This window comes from Cornus florida, unplaced genomic scaffold, assembly GCF_030987335.1.
Source record: "Cornus florida cultivar Cherokee Brave unplaced genomic scaffold, ASM3098733v1 CherokeeBrave_3.0.0_Hap2_Chr10, whole genome shotgun sequence".
In the NCBI taxonomy this organism is placed as follows: Eukaryota; Viridiplantae; Streptophyta; class Magnoliopsida; order Cornales; family Cornaceae; genus Cornus; species Cornus florida.
This window is the reverse complement of record NW_026775580.1, coordinates 46,756,376-46,778,550: the sequence shown is the minus strand read 5'-3', so window position 1 is coordinate 46,778,550 and position 22,175 is coordinate 46,756,376. Positions and strand designations below refer to the sequence as shown.

At 35.6% G+C, this 22,175-nt stretch overlaps 2 protein-coding genes across 2 annotated transcripts; both read left to right on the top strand.

Moving 5' to 3' along the window:
- Window positions 1-513: 513 nt before the first annotated feature.
- LOC132278613 (protein ROOT INITIATION DEFECTIVE 3) lies at window positions 514-14,316 on the top strand. Its single transcript, XM_059780445.1, has 9 exons — window positions 514-755; window positions 914-1,027; window positions 1,159-1,292; window positions 1,376-1,523; window positions 1,631-1,830; window positions 2,001-2,128; window positions 6,601-6,836; window positions 10,074-10,294; window positions 14,030-14,316. Exons 1-8 carry the CDS (start codon window positions 546-548, stop codon window positions 10,248-10,250), a joined length of 1,347 nt encoding a protein of 448 aa, XP_059636428.1. The 5' UTR covers window positions 514-545; the 3' UTR covers window positions 10,251-10,294; window positions 14,030-14,316.
- A 5,712-nt stretch (window positions 14,317-20,028) lies between these two features.
- On the top strand, window positions 20,029-20,847 carry LOC132277553 (transcription factor HEC1-like). Its single transcript, XM_059779404.1, has one exon. It carries the CDS (start codon window positions 20,029-20,031, stop codon window positions 20,845-20,847), a length of 819 nt encoding a protein of 272 aa, XP_059635387.1.
- Window positions 20,848-22,175: the final 1,328 nt, after the last annotated feature.

The following is a 22,175-nucleotide window of genomic DNA, read 5'->3' as shown; positions in this document are numbered from 1 at the left end:
TCGGATTAAACCCAATAAGGAATCAAATCCAAATAAAAACCCTAGCTAATGAGTTATGACATTCTCTCTCCCTCTCTCAAGCTCTGCTATAAATATGAAAACCATTCGAGTCATAAAACAACAGAACCCGATAACCCATTCGGCATAAAAAGCCCATGATGTGTAGATACACCGCTGAAGCACAAATTAAGTAATTTATTGAAGAGCCATAAATATATATGTATTTATGACTCTCGGTCATATCATGCCATAAAATTATATTTCCATAATTTCAGAAAAAAATAATTATTTCTATTAATTAATTATTATTTTTTACATAAACTCTGTCATTGAGGAGTGACGTATTGGGCCGGGCTAGCTTATTGCTGGCTCAGACTGGACTTTGGGATATTTTCTCACTCTAAGCCCAATAGCCCAAACTCATATCAATAGGACGCATGTCAATACAACCCTAAAGTTATAGAAAACGACGTCGTGTTATGCAGAGTAGAGTGGACCGCTATAACTCACCAAAACTAAATTCCTCTGTACTAAAACGCAAATCAATGGAAACGGAGCTGGTGATCGCTTCGTCGTCCACCGACGCCGGCATTGGTTGCTGGGACCTTAATTCCGGCGCCGAGCACCTCCGTTACCGCTCTTGTGCCTCCCCTCCTCACGGCCTCGTCTCCGTCGGCGACCGCTTTCTGGCCTCCTCTCAACTCCGTGACTCGTCCTCCTCCTCCGGCTCCGTCCTCTACTGGTCCTGGAACAAGGTCACTCTCTCTCTCTCTCTCTTTCTATTTTTCTAAACCAATCTATATATATATATGTTTGTGTGTGTATAATTAAATGTGTGGCGTGTATGAGTGTGTATTTTTTGAACCTAAGGTGTTTGATAAATGGCTTCTTAGACCTAGCTTTTGCTGTGCAGCCTCATGTAGAAGTTAAGTGCTTCCCGGCAGAACCGATTAATCCACTTGTTTCTAATAGTGATGGGACTTACATTATTGGAGGAGGTTTATCTGGCTATATATACTTGTGGGAGGTGAATATATTTTCCTACTGTTATCTGTTTTTGTTACAATAATGATATTATATACCATTGATAGAATTGTGATTCAGTTTAACCCATGTTTTGGGTTTTCTGTATTGATTTGTATATTTTATATGATATAGGTTGCGACCGGCAGGTTGCTTAAGAAGTGGCATGCTCATTATAGGGCTGTTACTTGCTTAGTGTACTGTGACGACCAATCGCTATTGGTTTCTGGGGCAGAGGATGGATGCGTTAGAGTCTGGTCGCTTATCATGTACTGGCTCATCTTCTTGTGTGTCTATTTCATAATATTTTGTTTGATGGAATTCGTTATTGAGAAAGTTGCATGTCAATTAGGATATTTGATGATGCGGGGAGGGAGGAAGCAAGACACCTCTATGAGTATAGCTTCACTGAGCACACTTTGCGGGTGACTGACATCGTTACCGGTTATGGAGGATCTAATGCCATCATAGTGTCTGCTTCTGAGGATCGGACTTGTAAGGTCTGGCATTCTCTCTACTAATTTTTAAAAGTAAATTGAAAACTGTGAAGCTCGAAATTCTGATCTACTAATTTTTTCCCCCTTAATTTTGAATTATATTGTTCTAGGTTTTTAGCTTATGTAGAGGGGAACTATTGAGAAGTATTGTATTCCCATCAATAATTGACGCAGTTGCATTGGACCCTGGTGAGCATGTCTTTTATGCTGGAGGTAGAGATGGAAAAATATACATTGCGGCACTTAATGCTCAAGGCACTCCCAAGAACAATTATGGGATGCATATCATTGGTTCATTGTCTGATCATGGGTTTGTGAACTTTTCCTGTAATTTGATTATATACTCATTTCTTTAAATTTCAAGATAAGATTGTGTATTCCTTATCTAGTTTGTGGCTGATATACTACACAACTTTTCTTCAAATTGATTTTTATTCATTATTTTTCCTCAAAGATTTACAGTTTGAATTTTTGGAACAGTAAGTCTGTCACTTGCTTAGCATTTGGTGCGGATGGAATCTCATTGGTTTCGGGATCGGTGGACGGAATGGTTCGAGTTTGGGACACTAAAACCCACAGCATTATTCGCATTTTCAAACATGCAAAAGGTATTATCTGAATCATAAAAAAAATTGTCACTTGCTTACCTGAATTCTGTTAGATTCGCTGCATTATTTTCAATTAGATTCACTGCATTATTTTCTTTTCCCTTTTGTTAGATAAAATTTCATTAAAAGGCTTCAGAGGGGTCACACTCATGTACAAATGATGTCGTCTGTTAAAAGTCAAATTCTACATAATATTCTCAGGAGACTCGCCTTATCTCTCATCTTACTTTCTTTCCAACTCCTTGAATTGTCATTGGTTGAGCTAGGCATGACCAATGAACACCTAAAAGGGCCAAAAGAAGATTTCACCCACTCTATCACCACTGGACAATGAATAACAAATAATTCACTTATTACCCATCCACAATAGACATACTTAAGCTTATTAGGGAATGAATCAAACAATATCTATCAAGTTTTCAAAATCTTCCTCATGTGCAACCCCCTCTCGGACCAAGAGAGACAGACAAATAGACAGACCAAACTAATAGACTGACATCATGGATGAACAAAATGCAAGTACACAAAATTGAACCCATGGTCTTTAGAATCAAAACTCTTGATAAGTTAGAGTTAGATGAGATTTATGTTCAACGATTAAGGGGGCATCTTATATACAAGGAAACATAATTTAAAAAACGAAGTTGCCCTAACCAGACAAGACACCTTTAATAGCAACCATATGACTTATCTAACAAAGAGCTTCACACAGTTTGAGGACTATAACAAGATTCAGGATAAAACGGTCGACAAATAGTTGAGGGTTGAGTGGTTGACTGGCCCTTGAACTCCTCCTTACAAATAGCTTCTATTGGCTGGGTATGGTGCCAAGGTATCTACCCTCCAACATCTAGCGTTTGGCCAAAACACGTGTCCATCAAAGGAAAGTGGAACAATAAACTAGAAGGAAGATTCTTAAGAAAACGATTTGGGAAACATCAGTGTTATTGTAGCAAAAGTCCTAAACAACATCCAGAGCAAAGGGTCAGCCAAAGCAAAGAAAACAATTAATTGAAGCCATTAGAGCAGGCCATGTGTGAAGGGACAGAAGCTTCTCTGGAAAAATATTCAGAAGGATTGGGGTGAGTTATCTAAGCATATGTGGTTCTAGGTGAGAAGCGAGATGCATTTGATTTTTGACGGATGTCTTGGGTGGGAATCAGCATCTTGCATGCATAGTTTCGCGATTGTGGCAGACAAGCAACTCTTGATGGCGGATTGTTATCATCTTGCTTATAGTGAGCTAAGACAGGATGTCCACTTTAAGAGGAGTGTCTAGGATTGGGAAATTGAAGAAGTGCTAGCTTTTTTTGGTTTGACAAGTGTTTGCAGAAGTGTGTATGTATTATTGTATATTTTTTTGGTAAGTTTGATTCCGTTAAAAAGAAACATAATTACAATAAAGGGGCATATCTCCATCCATTTCAAGATCAAACAAGTGCTTACAAAAGTGTGTATATATTTATGTATATTTTTTGGTAAGTTAGATTTTGTTAAAAAGAAGCATAATTACAATAAAAGGGCATGCATACCATAACAAGAGAGCAATGTACAACATGATCAACAGTCCCTTTATAATACAAATAAGGACAAATGGTCCACGAAAACCAAACTTAAAACTATGAATAAAGTGACTGAGGCAGCAACAGAGTCAAATAAAAATTACAGAGAGCCAAACTTATCCAACAAATTCATCACCAACAAGAGCCTATCACCCAGAAAAAGGAAGACATCAATATTTCTTACAAAACTGTTCTTTAAATTTGAATATATATATATATATATATATATATATATATATATATATATATATATATACACGAAATAAGAGTTTTAATATAATTAGAGAGGAAAATGTTCAGTGCCCCTCCCTATTAGGTGCAGCGAATGTTGAAAATTTTCTAAACGAATGCTGTTATATAAATTTCTAGCAGTGGATATATTTGAAGCAAAACATTGTAAATGAACTAGCACTGATGCAAGGTGTAAATAATTTAGCTAGAGTAATGATACTTGATTATTGTCCAGAAATATCTATTCATGTTGTCTGACACCTACAACTTAAAGCAAAGCTATGTAGATGATTTAAATGATATGTTAATCACAAGAATGTGATTTTGTGAAGAATATATTATGTTATTAACTACTGTGATTAAAATAAGGGCAAATTACACTCACACCCCATGAGGTTATTTCATATTTCAAGCTAGATTAACATTTTCGTTTTAAATTTCACTTACATTTGAATTAGTGGTTTAGCATTTCACTTACACCCCAAATGTCAATTTTTGTTCGGGCCAGAGTTCTTTTGAGGTGTTAAATGACTATACTACCCTCTGACCTCGTGTTGACTATTTTTGTGACCAAACTATCCCCAACCTGCACCATCATCAGCAAAATACTTTACACATAACCATCTTCTCTCTCCTCCAACATGGACTCGGCCTGCAGACCCATATCCTTTCTCTTTCTAACCTGCAGACCCATATCCTTCTCCATGCTTGATGCCCCAACCCATACATGATACACCACTGTCATCGCTCCATCACCCTCACACCGTTGTCGCTCTGGTGAACAATCATCACCACTATTGGCTCCCTTGTGGTCATCGCCATCAACATCTCTGGTCTCAAGGCAACCTTCCTGTGACAACGCGGCGGGCTTCTCAACCATCGCCTCGTCTTTGCCAGAGAATTCATCGCCGCCACGGCAAAGCAATTTCGGATCAGAATTGCAGAATTGCCTCGTCTTCGCCGGATCAGAATTGCAGAGACCATCTGGTAACCCCTTTCATCAAGATCTTCACCAAACTCGGCCGAATCGGAATGAGGATCGAACCTGTAGTGGCATGATTTCATTATTCGGTCGGTGATTGAGAGCGGTGGAATGAGAATCGGAACAAGGATCGAACCAGATCTGCTGCCGGAAAAGTATGATTTCATTGTCTGGTCGGTGATTGACAGCGAGGGATCGACCGCTTCACCGTCGCATGCCACCCTTTGCGATTACAGACTTGAGGACAACTCTTGGCATGATCTTTCGACGATGTAGTGCAAGCACCATAACCCAGTTGTTGTCATCAGTGCGATTGTTTATGAATTTCTCTAACTTGGGTTTAGTTATTGTGACGGGATGGGATTTTGGGTTTTTTTTTTTGGTTTGGTTTTAGGTGGGTGGTGGTGATGAAGGTGTTGGGTGGGGGCGGTTGTAGCCGCTGGTTCGCAGTTTGGTTTTGGGTGGGGTGGTGGTGATGGAGGTGTTGGGTGGGGGTGGTTGTAGCCACTGGTTCGCAGTTTGGTTTTGGGTGGGGTGGTGGTGATGGAGGTGTTAGGGTGGGGTGGTTGCAGCTGCTGGTGCTGGCATTGTTGTCACCGTTGGGGACATGGTGGTCTAGATGTCATCAAAGATTCCATTCCGGTTTCCTTCAAATTTTTGGCCACCCTTGCACAGTGGTCATCGGCAGCGGCGGAGGCAAAAGTCGTGCTTACATGGTGGTGATGTTGCTCGATCAAACCAAAACGTAATCTCTCTGACTATGGATCGCGATTGGGTTGGGAAACCCAATCGCAAGACCCCGATCACCAAACAAACCAATTCGCAACCGATAAATTATGAACCCATCATTGCCAAACCTATATGATGTTTGGAGGACTGGAGGAGCAAAGGAAAGCGGCCAACAGTGCTTGAATATATATATATATATATAGATATAGGGGCCTTTTTTGTCATTTAAGATTACAGATATTTTGTATTAAAAATTGAGGGTAAAATGGTCAATTCGCATGTATCAGAGGCCAAAAAGTAAATTGGGATGTAAGTGAAATTAAAACCAAAATATTCATTTAGCTGAAAAATGACCTAACCTCAGGGGGTATGAGTGTAATTTGCCCTTAAAATAATGATGTTTATCATATAATACAAATTAAGCAAATAAATCTTGGCCTAACATGATAAAGTAAGAATGATATATTAAGGTTATTCAGAGCAGTGGATCGTATGATATGTAAAACTAATGCACTACTTATAAATCTTTCTTAATAATTAGTAAAATAATAATTGACTTATCATCTTTTTTTTTCCCCCCTTAATTTATTGATAAGGATTTTTCATGCAATAAATTACATCTAATATATCAATATTTTATGATTTACTTTCGTTGGTTTATTCAGAAATTCAAAATTTTGTTGCTGTGTTTGCAAGTTTGTTTCTTTTTTCCTAGTAATGTAGTGATCAATGTTTCTCTATTAGAAAATTTGACTGAGTAGTATGTAAAACTCTTTGAGTACTTGTAAATCACTTAATAGTATGACAATAATTGTATCTTGTTACTGATTGCACATTCCACAGTTCTATTTTTAATGGTTTTTTTTTTTTTTTTTTTTTTTTTTTTTTTTTTTTTTTTTTTTTTTACCCCCTCTTGCATTTGATATTAGTTTACTATGTAACAAAGTAGTTCATTGCATAATGTGCAGGTCCCGTCAACAATATTCTTGTTGTTAGACATCGCCAGATACTAATGAACTCTAAAGCTTCCTCAGTAAGAAGGCTCGGATCGTCATTACCCCCTCCACTGGAGAAATATGCAAATTCGACAGAGGAGAATATAGATACTAAGGCTTATCTTGCTCCGCGCGCTACTTCTAACAATTTTCTGGATGCTTCATATATCACTATTGACTCTATGAACCATCAAATTGAAGAACTTCAGGTTCATATTCAACTGATTATTATTCTTAATCCACTTCATTATGGTTGATTCTATCCTTGTTTTGCCACCACTGTTATATGTTTGTTCTGGACAGAGCATTATATGTGTGTTTATATTATATAACGAAATAGAATCTTTACGTGCATTGTCTTTGTTATTAACTGGTCCTTTTGATTGTTTATTCATTTAATTTTCTAAATGCAATTGACATGGAAATATTTGTACTTTTAGCCCTTTAAGAAATCAATTAAGTTGCATGTAACCTTGGATGCCTTATTCAGTGTGATTGTTGTTGTATAAAAGCTGGTTCCTCCACTACGTTCAAATTATTATATTCGTAACCATAGAAGTTAACGTCAAACTATTTACTTGAACATGATCACTAAATATAATAATTATTCAATTATATATGACAATAGATTTTTTGTGATTTGGATTCAATAACTTGGGTCAGTTGGTATCAGCCAAGACATTTTGTCGCTCTCAGTTACATGAATCTTATGTTAAACTAGTTTGTAATTTTTTCAACGGGTGAATTGCAAAAAACCCCCCCTTGACTTTCACCCGTTTGCGAATATCTTTAGCAATTAATCCCCCTCAACTATCATGAGGGGGTCATTTTAACTAACCTTTGTTAGAGTGATTGTGTGATAAAATATTCGGACGAAATTACCCTTAAAATCAAAACAATACATTAGTATTACTAAAGTACCCACCACTCACTTTATTTTTATTTTTTTAACTGCATAAAATATTGAAACGAAGCCTCTTATTATGAAACGAGGCCTTTGATTTTTTCTTTCGAAATATTCATGCATTTGGTAGTTATTTATCAAATGTCAACTTAAAAAAAAAAAAATATTTTTTATAAAATAAGATAAAGAAAGAGACATATATATACGAGAGATCCAAAAATATCAGTACCATGATTTTTTTTTAAATTTAAAAATAGAAATTTATAAGATTCTAAAAAATTATAGATATAGCATACCCAAAAAAAATCCAGTGGCGTCCACCATAATATCAAAACAAAAGCCCCCTCCCCCACCCCACAAAAACATATTTCACACTTGTTTTTTATTTTTTTTATTTTTTTATAGTCAAAAGATATTTCACTTAAATAACAAATATTTGTTTGGACTATCTTTAATTATTTATTTATTCTATAGAAAAAGCGTTTATTATGACATAAAATTTGATTTATTTCAACATCATAAATCTTAATCCCAATACTTTTCTATTAAATTGTGATATGCTACACACACACATATATATAAATGAAAAAAGCCACTTCCTCCTAATTATGAAATGATTTTGCCACATATTTTGATAAATTTCTACTGTTAAATTTTATAAAAAATCATGATAATGATATTTTTGGATCTTTCGTATATATCTTTTTCTTTATCTTATTTTATAAAAAAATCATGGTACAAGTTTTTTTTTTCTTTCACCAAAATCAATTTAAGTTGACATTTGATAAATAACTACCATATTACTATATATATTCCAAATGCATGAACATTTCAAAAGAAAAAATCAAAGGCCTCGTTTCAAAATCAGAGGCCTCGTTTTAGTATTTTATGCAATTAAAAAAAAAAAAAAGTGAGTGGTGGGTACTTTAGTAATACTACTGTAATGTTTTGATTTTAAGAGTAATTTCGTCCGAAAATTTTATCACACAATCACTTAAACGGATGTTTCATGTTAAGGGTAATTTTGTTCAAAAATTTTCCTCACACAATCACTTTAACAGAGGTTAGTTAAAATGACCCCCTCATGATAGTTGAGGGGGGTTAATTGCTAAAGATATTCATAAAGGGGGTTTTTTGCAAACGGGTGAAAGTCAAGGAGGGTTTTTTGCAATTCGCCCTTTTTCAACCATATGTTTATATGTTTTCATTTAGAGGTTTTACAATGGCCATCAACCAAACACAACTCCTTTTCATCACTTGGATGCTGCTGGGTTGGAGTTGAGTCTATGTTAGAAGTTAAACATGACACCTTGTGATGTCTACAGACTCTGCAAGACTGTCTGAGACATGTCTAGAATTTAATATATTTTTTCAAGTTCGGGCATAGCCAACATGTATTTAATAATTGGTGGATCAATCTTGTTTTAATGTGGAAATAGAATATAAAGTTAAAGTCAAATCTCATTGTGGTAATTATGAAAAAAAAAAAAAAAAAAAAAAAAAAAAAATCTCATTGTGGTCACTGTGTAAAAATCATCAATCACGGCTGCAGTTAATTTAAATGTTAGTAGACTTGTTTTTATCAAAGGTATAGACAATTTTGATTGAAATGTCCATATGTAAATGGACATTTTGACTTCTCTGAGAGATTGTTGAAATTTTATGGGACATCTCTTGACATTGGATTTGTTGGGTACAGTAGTGGCATGTCAATTTGGATTTTTTATTTATTTTTATTTTTATAACTAGCATGTCAGTTAGGTCCTTTAATGCCTTTTATGAGTTGATTCCTATGTACATATTTTCTGATATTTAAACTACGTTCTATTTAATCTTCATGAAAAGACAATGAATGAGTTCTATTGTGTCCCTCTTTGTGGAGAACTTCTAATCATGTTGTTCAATTTTCAAAGTAATTCATACCTTTTGATTGCGTCAATCTGGTTTTTTTGTTTTTTTTTTTTCTAGATTGTTAAATCTATTTGCAATTTCGGCATGGTCTTTTTTTTTCCTATTATTTTTACCAAAATTATAACTTTTGAGCAAATTTCTCATGATTTAGCAGATTTTTTGAGCCAATTTGTAAAAGAAGAAGTTAGAATTGACTGATTTATCCAAAATTATTGATGTAATTTTTCAACTCTATCAGAACATTTGTCACTGATTCTTGTTTTTATCTGATTCATCGTCTGTCCAAATCCAACGTCAGCTGACTAGTTGTCCAATAATGTAAACCATGATACTAAGCTATGTTTAGGAATTATTACTACAGTATTGTGAATAGCTTACATTTTTATCTGTATTTGTGGAAGTGATATTACGTATCAAATATATTGTGTGTGGAAGTGATCTTTGATTTGGTACAAGGATGTAGGATTTTTTATTTTTATTTTTTCTCTCTTAAACTCTGAACAAGTATGGGTTATAGTCCAATATTTTTAAAAGTCATGATCTGATATCCTTTTCTTTTAGTTGAAAAGAACAGTGGAGCCCTATCTGCGCTTGAAATCTGTCAAACCTTTGTATTTTGTCTTGTGTTCAGCAACAAGGTTCTGCTGCTGCTACCGGAATGGAGATGGAGACGCTAAAACTTGATTGCAGACGATATATGCAAATGATCCAGCAATGGAAGAAAATGTATGAAAATTTACACCAGTTTTGTGTAAATGAACTTTTGGATGGGAACCAAGCAGGAGGCTCCAATGGAAACTCCTCCTGAGATAGAGCTGTTCTTTCTTCCTAAACAACTTTCAAGTTTTATAGGTATAACTAATTATTACAGTAATTCGCAGAGATGCATGAATTTATATCTTTTTGTTTATTTATTCATCATCATCCTTATTTCTGAAACTTTTTGCTGCTATTTAATATAATTTTTTTTTTTTTTTGGAGGATTAGTTTGTTGGGTAAAGTGCAAAAAACCCCCCTCAACTATGTCCCAATTAGCAAATAACCCCCCTGAACTACAAAAGTTGCATAAAATCCCCTAAACTAATCACTTTGGTTGCAATTAACCTAGTCCGGCGATCCGCCAGTTGAATTTGAACGTTAACAAGTCACGTGACAGCCATTTTTATTTAAAGACCATATAGCCCTTATGGAAGCTAAAAAACCAGTGTCCATTAAACCCCAACCAAACACGCCCTCTCTGCATTGTGTCTATGTTTATCTGTATGTAAACTCACAAAATTTCAAGAAATTGACCTGAGAAAATGGAATCTGATTTCTCTACTCCGGCAGCTCCGAAACAACAAGAAGAATTCCAAAATCAAGAATCACAGAGCAACTTTGATATAAGAAGAAATCGGAATGAGAGGAATCGCAGACGAAGAAGACAATGGAGCGAACAAAGAGACCAACGATGAAAAAGAGAAAAAAAAAAAAAAAACATGTCTATAGTGCATATAATGATGGTCGAGCCAATAAAATTTCATGAAGGAATGTAAGAATGAACAAATTATTGCCTGTTTCCGAGGAATGAAAATCATGAAAAGAATGGGGAGAAATACAGAAGAAGATGGATAAGTGGAGGATTTATCAATCTTTGCATGCTTGAGAGACTATTGGATTTCATAGAGAAAGAAAGAGAGACGGCCCCATGATGGTGATCGGACAATGATCTTCTATGATTTTGAAGGATTTTGCTCCAGTGATGCTCTGCCAGATCTGTTGCGGTTCCAAACAGCAGTGTTCTGGTGAGCAAATCTTCTAGGATTTTTGACTGTCAAACTCAATGCTCAACAGATTCTTGGAAGAGTGAGGAGAAAGAAAAAGGGTGATAGAAGTGAGAAAAAAGAAGGTTGAATGTAACGTTTAAATTTTAAATCTAATTTAGGAGCTTTAAATTACAGTCTTTGCAAACGACATTAACACTTCTACTTTTTTAAGACCAAAGCAACTGACATGGAGGAATCTCCTTTTTATACGCCAGTGAATGGATCTAATACATTGTAACTTTAGGTGGTGTTGGTCTCATGATTGAGAGCAAAGTTGATATCATATCTCCTACCTTCAAATTGTCTCTTTTGAATTGAGTCTATAACAACTTGTTTTAGGGTGTATGCTGTGATGGAAGGATGTAGACACCTACTATGGTCGGGTAGCATAGGGCCCAGCCTGGGAAAACCAAATTGCTTAGAGAGGGAAGTGAGAGGCAAAGTGGCAGTGGAATCAGCAATCAGGGTTGGTGGTTTGATTTTTTTAAGACTCAACCAAGAGTTGCATTAGGATAAATACATCTGGGCTGGAAGCTTAGAGCCATTGAAACAAACCCAATCTATGTGGCCACAGAATTGATCTGTGTGCCAATAGTTCAGCCTACAAGACTGCAGGTCTAAAGATTACTGGATAGTTTCTAAGATACAGGTAGGGCACAGGAAGGCAAAATGTTTTCCTATCTGCATTAGTAGTTTCTGTGCTGGTAAGCTTTGTAAAAGGTGCATTGCCTGGTTGCAAGCATTAATATCCTTTGTTAAGTTACCGTTTAATTATGTCTGACTATGACTAAATCATCTTTTTTGGAGGTGAGTGTGCATATTCTCAATTGTTGAGTTTCTAATCGGACAAACGCAACTGTTGAGTCTTTTCTGTTAATTACTCCTTTTCCTTCTCCCTTCCCAATCTCATGTAGCATCTTCCAGCCTGTAGTGACTGCACTAATTGCTGCAGTCGTTTGAGGTTGCGGATAACCATATTTCCATGCTGTATTGACCTCTGCAAATCAGTTGACGTACTTCACTTCCTTAAGAAGGCAGTCAGCTTGGTTTTTCCATGTACATTTCAATTGTTTCTGGTATCATAGGTTTTCTTCCAAATGTTGTTGTCGTTGCCATCATCAAAACAATACTTGCTTTTATCCCATATGAATGGGTTTGGTTGGGTGAATTCTCTTTTTCTGTTCTGTTAGCCATGTGAATTCTCCTTTTCTCTTCTTTTTTTATACAAGTCATTTCTTCTAATACCTAATTTATTGAACTCGGTTCCATTTACTTTGTCCCATGATAGTTTTGGTCAGCCTCTTTGCCTCCTATATGCAAACTTAAACCAATCATCCTTTTTCCAAATGTATTCGTACTATTCGCTAATTTACATTGATGCTACATTCAAGAAAATGGAATGTATCTTTACGAAGTAGGAGCTTTGAGTTCGCTTAGTTTTTTTGTTTCTGTTGATGTGCATGTATGTAGAGTTGGGGTTGTGGGGGTAGGGGATTTTAGGTTGAGTAGGTTAAGGAAATTTCTATCCTGAATCATGGTTCAAGAAATGCTGTAGTTTGTTTAACTAATATCCTCATAATATGTTACAAAATGTTAGCAATTGCAATTAATCTTTGATATTAATATACTGTTTTCTTGGTCAAAAGATGCTTTGATTGGTTTTGTTTTTGATGTTTTGTTATTAGACACTGAATCTCCATTGCACACTGTATGGTAGAAACTGCGGTTCTTTAGCTTGTGATTGCTGACCCTAAAGGCTTACCAAAGTGAATGTTCACTTTCAAAGTAATCTAGCTTTAAAAAAATTTCAATATGTTTTCGTGTTGGGTTCTTTTTCTTTTCTTTTCTGGTAGAATCCTCACTCTCTTGTTGACTCTAATCCTTTGGACAGTGCACAGAGTAAGTTCACTAGAATAATGTGAAGGGTGGAGTTTATCCATTAACGTTTAGCAGTAAGAAATGAAGTGATGCTGTTTAGGGCCATACTTGAACAGCTCAGTTTCTTAATTTTGTAGTGACGATCTTATGAATTCAGATAGCCCAAAGTGAACAAATTATGTAAGAGGTTGCTCAGGAAGATGCGCTCGGAATATTTAATGAGCCTCCACTGGGCAATCATCTTTTCGCTGGATGCTGGCCTATCTGAACTAGCTAGGCCCTGCTGTGCTTTTTTAGTTAAGCTGGGTCGGGACTTCTGTAACACAGTCTAAAAGAGTTAGGTTTGAAGATCTCCTCATTGTCATTGATGAGAAAGTATTACATGGTCTGGGACCATGTGGTCCCGGCCAATAACAGGACGCCACAAAACTAAGAAGTTGAATAAAGCTGACACATTTGGTTGCAGACTGATTTATCCAAAATTATTGATGTAATTTTTCAATTCTATCAGAATATTTCTGGCTGATTCTTGTTTTTATCTTGATTCATCATCTGTCCAAATCCAATATCAGCTCACTAGTTATTTAATTTTTCGATAACTAGTATCAGCTGACTAGTTGTCCAATAATGTAAACCATTTTTTTTTTTCCTTTTTCTGAATAATTAAGGTCCACCTTGATACTAGCCTATCATGAATTATTACTACAGTTTGTGAATAGCTTACATTTTTATATGTATGATTCATTTTTAGTCACTTTTAAATTCTGGAAAAGTAAGGAAATAGTTCAGTTTATTTTTAAAAGTCATGATATGATACCCTTTTCTTTTATTGAAAAGAATAGTGGAGCCCTTTCTGCACCTGAAATCTGTCTAACCTACCTTAGTTTTTTGGTCTTATATTCAGCAACAAGGTTCTGCTGCTGCGTCTGGAATGGAGATGGAAAGACTGAAACTTGATTCCAGAAGATATATGCGAATGATCCAACAATGGAAGAAATTGTATGAAAATTTACATCAGTTTTGTGTAGGTAAGCTTTTGGATGGGAACTAAGCGGAGGCTCCAATGGAAACTGTTCTCTCTGTTCAAAGAGCTTTCAAGTTTTGTAGGTATAACTAATCATTACAGTAATTTAACTGATGTGACTTTATATCTTTTTGTTTAATTCTTCATCTTCATTATTATTTTGGAAACGTTTTGTTGCTATTTTTTCTCTCTTATTTATTTATTTATATCTGAGTTTCAAGTGTTTTCATTGGATGGTGTAAGAACATATTCTGTGTTGGATGGTTTTGATCATAGTATTGAGTCATCATGAATCCAAATACATTGGGTTAAAAAAAGAAAGAAAAGATCTAATACGTTGCAACTTTAGTTGTTGCTGGTCACGTGATTTGAGAGCGAAATTGATGTCATATCTTCAACATTCAAATTTTTTCTTTTGAATTGAGGTCTATAACTTCTTGTTTTAGGGAGTTTGCTTGAAGGAGGTAAGACATTGATGCTTGTTATTAGAAATAGAATCTATCCATTGCACTGTATGGTAGAAACTGCAGTTTCTCTATCTTGTGATTGATCCTATAGGGTTTCCAAAGTGAACGTTCACTTGCAAAGTAATCTAGCTGTAAAAATTGTCCGTTATGTTTTCCGCTCGGGTTCTTCTTTTCTTCTATGGTAGAATATGCTAATCCTCACTCTTTTGCTAAGACTAATCCCCCCGGACACGCGCATAGGGTTAGTTCATTAAAATCATGGGAAGGGTGGAGTTGATCCAGTCACCTTTATTATGGGATAGCCCAAAGTGAACAAATTCTGTAAGAGGCTGATCAGAACATTTAGTGAGCCCCTACTGGGCAATCATCTTTTTGCTGGCATATCTGAACTAGCTAGGCCCTGCTGTGCTTTGTTAGTAATGCTGGGTTAGGACTTACTGCAAGACACTGTAAAAGAGTTAGGTTTGAAGATCTCTTCTCATTCTCATTGATAGCTGCTTAACTTTTTTTTAGTGAGATACAGATGTAATATTAACATATAGAGAGCAGCACATAAAATTCTTGCTTTGCTACATAAATAGACCAAGAAAGATCATAGTTAATTATGGGTTTGACTTTTTGATAGTTCCAGATTATTAGTTATTATTTTGTCTACATTTGGTGAGTTTTACCAATTACCTTTATCATCATATGAAAACATATGGTTTGACCAAGGGCATGACCTTGGAGTAGAATGAAAAAATAGGATTCATGTTTGTATGGTTCACTCTTAAGTAGTTTTTTTTTTTTTTTTTAACCTGGCAAGAAGGGGAAGGGGAAGGGGGAGGAGGAGGAGGAGGAGGATAGGTGAGTCGAACTTGGACTCTCACACGATTGAGGGGAGTGTCTTTACTAACTGGGCTACCCAGCTCACCCGACTCTTAAGTAGTTTTTTTTTTTTTTTTTTATTGTTTACCTGGCAAGTGAATAGAACCCCCATGTGTTGGGTCACCATACACGTGTTGGTAAGATCTCCATGTGTTCGTGATAAATTTTAGTTAATTTTAAATATGCAATTCTACATAATCTTATATTAAAAAAAAAAAAATTATATATATATTTTTTATCCTTTTTTTTTTAGGATAGAAAAAAAGTAAAAAACTGTCCTATTTAAAGGACTCTCTGCCTCTTCTGTAGCAAAAAAAGTAAAAAAGTGTCCTATTTAAAGGACTCTGCCTCATCTGTAGAAAATCCGTGATGAATCACATGCGACGGGCTAGCCATTAATATGTGGAAAAAGACAAACTCGCAGCCCAAGAAAAGTTGTGAGCCCAACAACATTGTTTTTCAATGGGAAAAAGCCCAGAGAGTTGATGAGTTAAAACCAGGTCTATCGTGAACGCAAACACACACTATGTCTAGCCAACAATGGAAACCTAATAATAACGCAGTAACACGCAATAGGGTCTGGACTCTGCTCTGCTCTGCTCCACGAAACCCTAGTTTTACACTCCATTCCCTTTGTTCAAACTGTGAAAATGAAAGGTTGAAACTCAAACAATTTGCACTATCCTTTTGACTGTTTCATTTGCAAAAGTGATGAAAATCATGAGAGAAAGTCTAGAGAGAGTGTTGGGACCATTTCTAATAGTAAAATACTATTCTTTTCTTCTATGAGCCCCTCCCTGCAGTTCCCGATGAGGAAGGGACGGTGAAGAAACAAAGTGGAAGAGAAATTCCAATTATAATATATATATATATATATATATATATGCGTGTGTGTATCTACACACACAAGAATGAATTATAAATGTGGAAGTGGGGGAGAGAAGATAAGGTGGTGGCAACTGTGATAATGCTAAGTAAAAAAACCCACCCAACAACAAGATCTCTCTCTTCTGGATCCTTTTTATCCAAACCAACCTCTTCTTGCAGAGAACATGTCCCTTTCTTTATTCATGTCTCTCTTCATTATTATAAACATTTTCTTATTATTACTTTTTTTTAATGCCCTAGAGAGAGCTAGGGTTTTTAGTGTTTTGGATTTTGGCATTGCAGAGAAAAAAAGAAGGCAGCTAGCAAAAAAAAAAAAGAAAAAAAAACACATGCTTCTTTTTGTCTCTCATCTTTCTCTTTCTATCCTCCTTTTTTCTGCAAAGTACAGCTGGTTGTGTTCATGACTCAAAACCCATTTCATCTAATTTAAACATTTCTTCATCTATCAATTCTACTAGGTTTCTAGATCTTTATATATATATATATATATATATATATATATATATATATAATTTTCTATTAATTTTACTGGTGACGTATGAGAATTTCTCCCACCGGCCACTCACCCTCTACATATGCATACAATAACACTCTTAAATATAATAATACACTATAGTGTGTTTAAAACACACACACACACATATATATATATACACAAAAACCTCCAAAAACCACTAGTAACTAATTTTCACACGAATATAATTTGTACATATAGAAAACTTGATTAAATAATTGAAAGTTATATTATATAAATCATCTCCTCATCCGGATAATTTAAAAATTAAAACGAGAAGATTAATTAATTTTGCTGATCCTGTTATCCATGTCTGTATGTGCATTCAGTAGAAGCCATTTAATGTCCATTCGAATACCATTTGTTAGCTGTAACTATAATACATACATCCATGGCTTCTATTATCTTTGATTTTCAGAGCGAGGAATAAAAAAAAAAAAAAATCTAACTCTGATAAACCATTAATGTGTAGGTCACATACCCTTATCTTTATAGTTGTCATTCATTAAACTGTATCTGTAGTGCACCAATTACACTATCTATATTCACATGTTTTCCATATACAACTACTGTATATATATGTATATGTATAGATACATGCATGCAATATATGTAAATTTTTGACGTGCATGGAAGGCTCTACTAGATGGTTTAAACAACCCTCTTTTTTAACCACAGCTAAAATTGATGCTCTGCTATGCAGATCCAGACAAACACAATAATATATTAGGTGGTTGATGGATGCGATCAGAAACGTTGTTGGCTTCTACCAAAATCAACTCTATCGTCTCATTGACACCCCCGTTTGTTGTCCTAATACCGCCATAGATGTCCCCATCAACACCTACATTACATTGTCCCGTTACGTGCTGAGAGGGTTCCCCGGTGAGCCGATCCGAACTTTAGGGTTGAATCATTTAACCCGAAAACTACAAAACGAAACATAAATTTACCCTTGGAATGTAGTTTCTAAACCATGACTGTAACTAGACCTTGTATGATCAAGTGAAGCTAGTGTCAAACTCTATTTTTAATTAGTTAGTAAACTAGGTTTCAGGAAATGAATAGAATCTATTAACATCAATTAGATAGGAGCTATGTAAGTATGCATAATCAGAATTTTAGAGTTGAATAATTTAACCCGAAAACCACAAAACAAAACAAAAATTTACCCTTATAAATATAGTTTTTAAACCATAACTATAAATTTTGTATGAGATTGAGTCTTTGGCTCCAAGTTGCTCTATATTGATCTAGAGATCAAGAGTTCAAAACGAGAGAAATACTCTCTGCAGACCGCGCAATGACGAGAGCTAGTGCCAAACCCTATGTATGCTATTAGATGTGAAGTTGAACCCATCTTTGTGATGATGCAGGAGATGAAGATAATCTATTAACATCAACTATATATATAGGAATTGTGTATGTGTGACTATATATATATATTGTACGTGTTAGAAAGCTTTTTACACTGGTAAATTGTAAAGGTGGCAAGTAAGCCAGTTCATTCCCTGGTAAGTTCGTTAACAATATATGCAAATACCAGCACATGAGAATCAGTTGTATCAGAATTCAGAACCTGATCCACCTTGAAAAGCGTTCCCAGTGCGTGAGAGGAGGAGGTTTAGGCTGTATAGTCTGCACTACATCAGGATAAACTGTGAGCTATAATAATACAGTAGGCCCCACCCCGTTAGATTATCGCCACGTGTACATTACCCGATCAACGGGGCCGACACCGAGGTTTGACCGGCGACCGGCCGGCTGAGACTCATATGTCTCACATTTAAAAGGGGTCAGGGGTAAGTGTTAAAGATCTGACTCTTGTCATGTGAGTGGGGTTTTAGGTTCTTAAAAGAAAGTAAATTTTAAGGCAAAGTTAAGACTTCCACAGTTCCACTGAATAAAATTATATGTATTTATTTATATATATAATTCATTCATGCACCATCAAAAGCACTTATGCTATTCCCTGGAACAGTTGGTAGATCTGAATCATTCAAATGGTGGGCCATGTCCATCTGATCATAATGTTACATCACTTTGAGGCATTAGCTCTTGAGATAAGATAGATGGTCAAAAAAAATTCTCTCTTTGCTGCAGGTTAAAAAAACTTTGTTCTTCTCCTTCATCAATCATCATCATCTTAGTGGTGGCCCAAATTTTCAATGGTCCTGATCATCTCCATGATGCTCTTCTAGGCACCAATCATCATATATAAGAATTTTAAATTTTTATCTCTAACCAAGAACAAAAGACTAGTCTAGCGCAGAAGGTTCATGTTAGTGCGAGATTGTCGAGTGTGAAGAGATTCAGATGTGCGTAGTTGTTATCGTTACGTTAATTATGCCACTCTCGTAATGTTCGTAATTATAATACATTGAACAATCTTACCGTTACGCTAATTAGGCCACTCTTATAATGTTCGTAGTTACAATAAATCAAGCAATCTTATCATTACGCTGAGGTAGTTCTTGAAATGAAGATATACAGAGTATAATTACTCCCTTAGTCCAAAAAAAAAATGTCAGAATTTAACTTTGTAAGAAGAGTTTTAGTATTTTTTTATTGTATTAGTAGTAGGTGAATTACTAAATTATTAATATTGAGTCCACATGGATGTGATGATTTATTTTTTATAAGTTCAATACAACAAGGTTAAATTGATAATGTTATACAAAATAGTATTCACTTTTCAATTGAAACATTTATTTTGGAACAGAAAATAAAATAAAATAAAACTTGTAAAAAGAGGAAAAAATCTCACCAACTTTGAAATAATTAATACAAAAGGGTGAAAATGAAAAATAAATAAATAAATAAATATATATATATATATAATATTATAATATACAACCACTTGTTATATATAGTGTTCTCAGTGTTATGATAGTCTGTTCCCGAGATCACTATTTTATTCCCTTTTTATTATTTTCCTTCCCTAACCCTAATTGCATTTCTCTTCCTTCACTGCACATTTCTGATAAAACTCCAAGTTCACACCCTTCTCTTTACCTTACCCATCCCTCTGTCTACCAGTTTTCAGCTTTTAAACACTGCCTCTCTCTTTCTCTTCTCCTTTTCCCAATAAAACCCACTCTTAGTTTCATAGGTGTACGTTCACTATAAATTAAAGTGAAGCCATGGACATTGACCTGTTAAAGTCTTCGTCATCCGATGATCAGATTGAGATGATGATGATGATGCAGATGGACAAGCTCCCCGACTTCTGCGGAGTACCCTACAGCGACGTCTCCGACCTGCCACCAATAGATTTTAGTCCCGGTGGAAGCGGCGGCGGCCACAACAACAACCTTGGCGCCACGCCGCAAATTATCGATAATTCAACTACCGTTGCTTCATCAACATTCATGAACCTACCATGTACCATATCATTCGGCGGCATAGCCCCGGTTCAGGAGCCGGCGGCGGTGGTGCCACCTTATATGTCCAGCGGCGGGAGGTGGAGGAATGGGGAATTATCATCGGGTGCAAGTTGTGGTGGTGGTGGTGTTGGTGGTGCATCTTTTCCTACGCAGTCACAGAAGCGGAACTCGATGGCGGCGATGAGGGAGATGATATTCCGGATAGCGGCCATGCAGCCGATCCACATCGACCCGGAATCGGTGAAGCCGCCCAAGCGGAGGAACGTGAAGATATCCAAGGATCCGCAGAGCGTGGCGGCGCGTCACCGAAGGGAGAGGATCAGCGAGAGAATTAGGATACTTCAGAGACTCGTCCCCGGAGGCACCAAAATGGACACCGCCTCCATGTTGGACGAAGCAATTCACTATGTTAAATTCTTGAAGACGCAAGTGCAGTCGCTGGAGCGAGCCGCCGCTAATAGGCCGCCGCCGACCGGGATGGGGTTTCCGGTGGCCATGTCGAGCGGGAGTTATCTACCGATGATGCCTAAGGCTTATCAACCAGCTCAAAATGCTCAGCATTATGGAGATACTTAGTTGTTAGAGAGAGATGGAGGGAGAGAATTAGCTCTAGTTTTATGGGATTGTAAAGAGAGAGAAGCTCTTTCATATCATCATCATAATTATTACGAGTATTATTATTATTATTATTATTATAAATTATCATAGTCACGTTTGATTCACATCATCTTAATGTATTGGGTATTAAATAATTAGAATTAACTAATGAATAGATCGCCCAACGGTTCAATATTAATGTTTTATGTTTGTTGGAGAATGTGTTTGTGTGTGAATAGGGGGGCTAAATTTCAACTCGTCTAAGAAAATTGCATGCTTGGTTTGCTTGATAGTTTGAGACTAGTTCAAGGTAGTCAAGAAAGATTGAGGCATTTCACAACTAAAATGGTAATAATATAGATGTTGGTGGGTTGATGGGGTGTGCAAAAACTATCTTCCTAGCTAGCTAGGACTGTTTGTTTCTCTAGAAAAATCTAGAGAGAGACAGATAAGGGGAGCGATGTTGACGGGCCTGTGTATTAAGAGATCAGAATTGGGACCGTGTTGGACCTTAATTGGCATGTCCATGCTCTTCTCTAAGGTCAAATTATCTGGAACACGTGCATTGTGGATAACTTAGAAAATTTTACTTCAGTTTAGTTTGTAATTATGAAAATAATTTTTTATTTTTAAAAAAATAAAAATATAAAATTGCATAAAAAATTCTGTTTGGTTTATTTTTCTGTAATCAAAAACACAATTATAAAAATGCCTATTTTTTTAATAGTTATCTGAAAACAGTTTTATGTTCTCCGAATTATTGACAACTATTTTCAGAGTTACAAAGATTGTAACTCTGAAAACACTTTTTTGTTTTTAAAAAATTGGAAATAAAAAAACTGTACAAAAATTTTGCTTGATTCAGTTTTTATAAAACTGTTGTTTGAAAATTCAGTTATAAAAATATATGGTCTTGGTTGGTTTGTAACGCTGAAAGTTTTCAAATAATTGAAAATAGAAAACTGTACATAAAATCTGCTTGATTCAGTTTTTTTGATATAAATATAGTTCTCAGAAAATAATTTTTTATTTTCTGAGTTCTTAAGAACTATTTTTAGACCTTAAACTCTATGTTTTCAAATAACTGTCTTTTATAATTCTCGAAAAATAATTTTCTAAATTTTGAGAACTAAATTGTCTGAGTTTTCAAAGTTACAAACCAAACACACGCTTAAGTTCAAATGAATCACTGATATCATACAATACATTAAGGACGTAACGTGCATGTAGTGGCGACTAAACACTCATGTAACGCATTAATTCAAGAATGCCACACATTTAAATTGTGACGGCATGGTGTTACATTT

Bases quoted from the DNA above. Each gene is read 5' to 3' on its own strand.
- LOC132278613 (XM_059780445.1), top strand. From the start codon at position 546: ATGGAAACGGAGCTGGTGATCGCTTCGTCGTCCACCGACGCCGGCATT. The intron at 756-913 runs GTCACTCTCTCT...TTTGCTGTGCAG, and splicing joins TCTACTGGTCCTGGAACAAG to CCTCATGTAGAAGTTAAGTG. The intron at 1,524-1,630 runs GTCTGGCATTCT...ATATTGTTCTAG, and splicing joins CTGAGGATCGGACTTGTAAG to GTTTTTAGCTTATGTAGAGG.
- LOC132277553 (XM_059779404.1), top strand. From the start codon at position 20,029: ATGGACATTGACCTGTTAAAGTCTTCGTCATCCGATGATCAGATTGAG.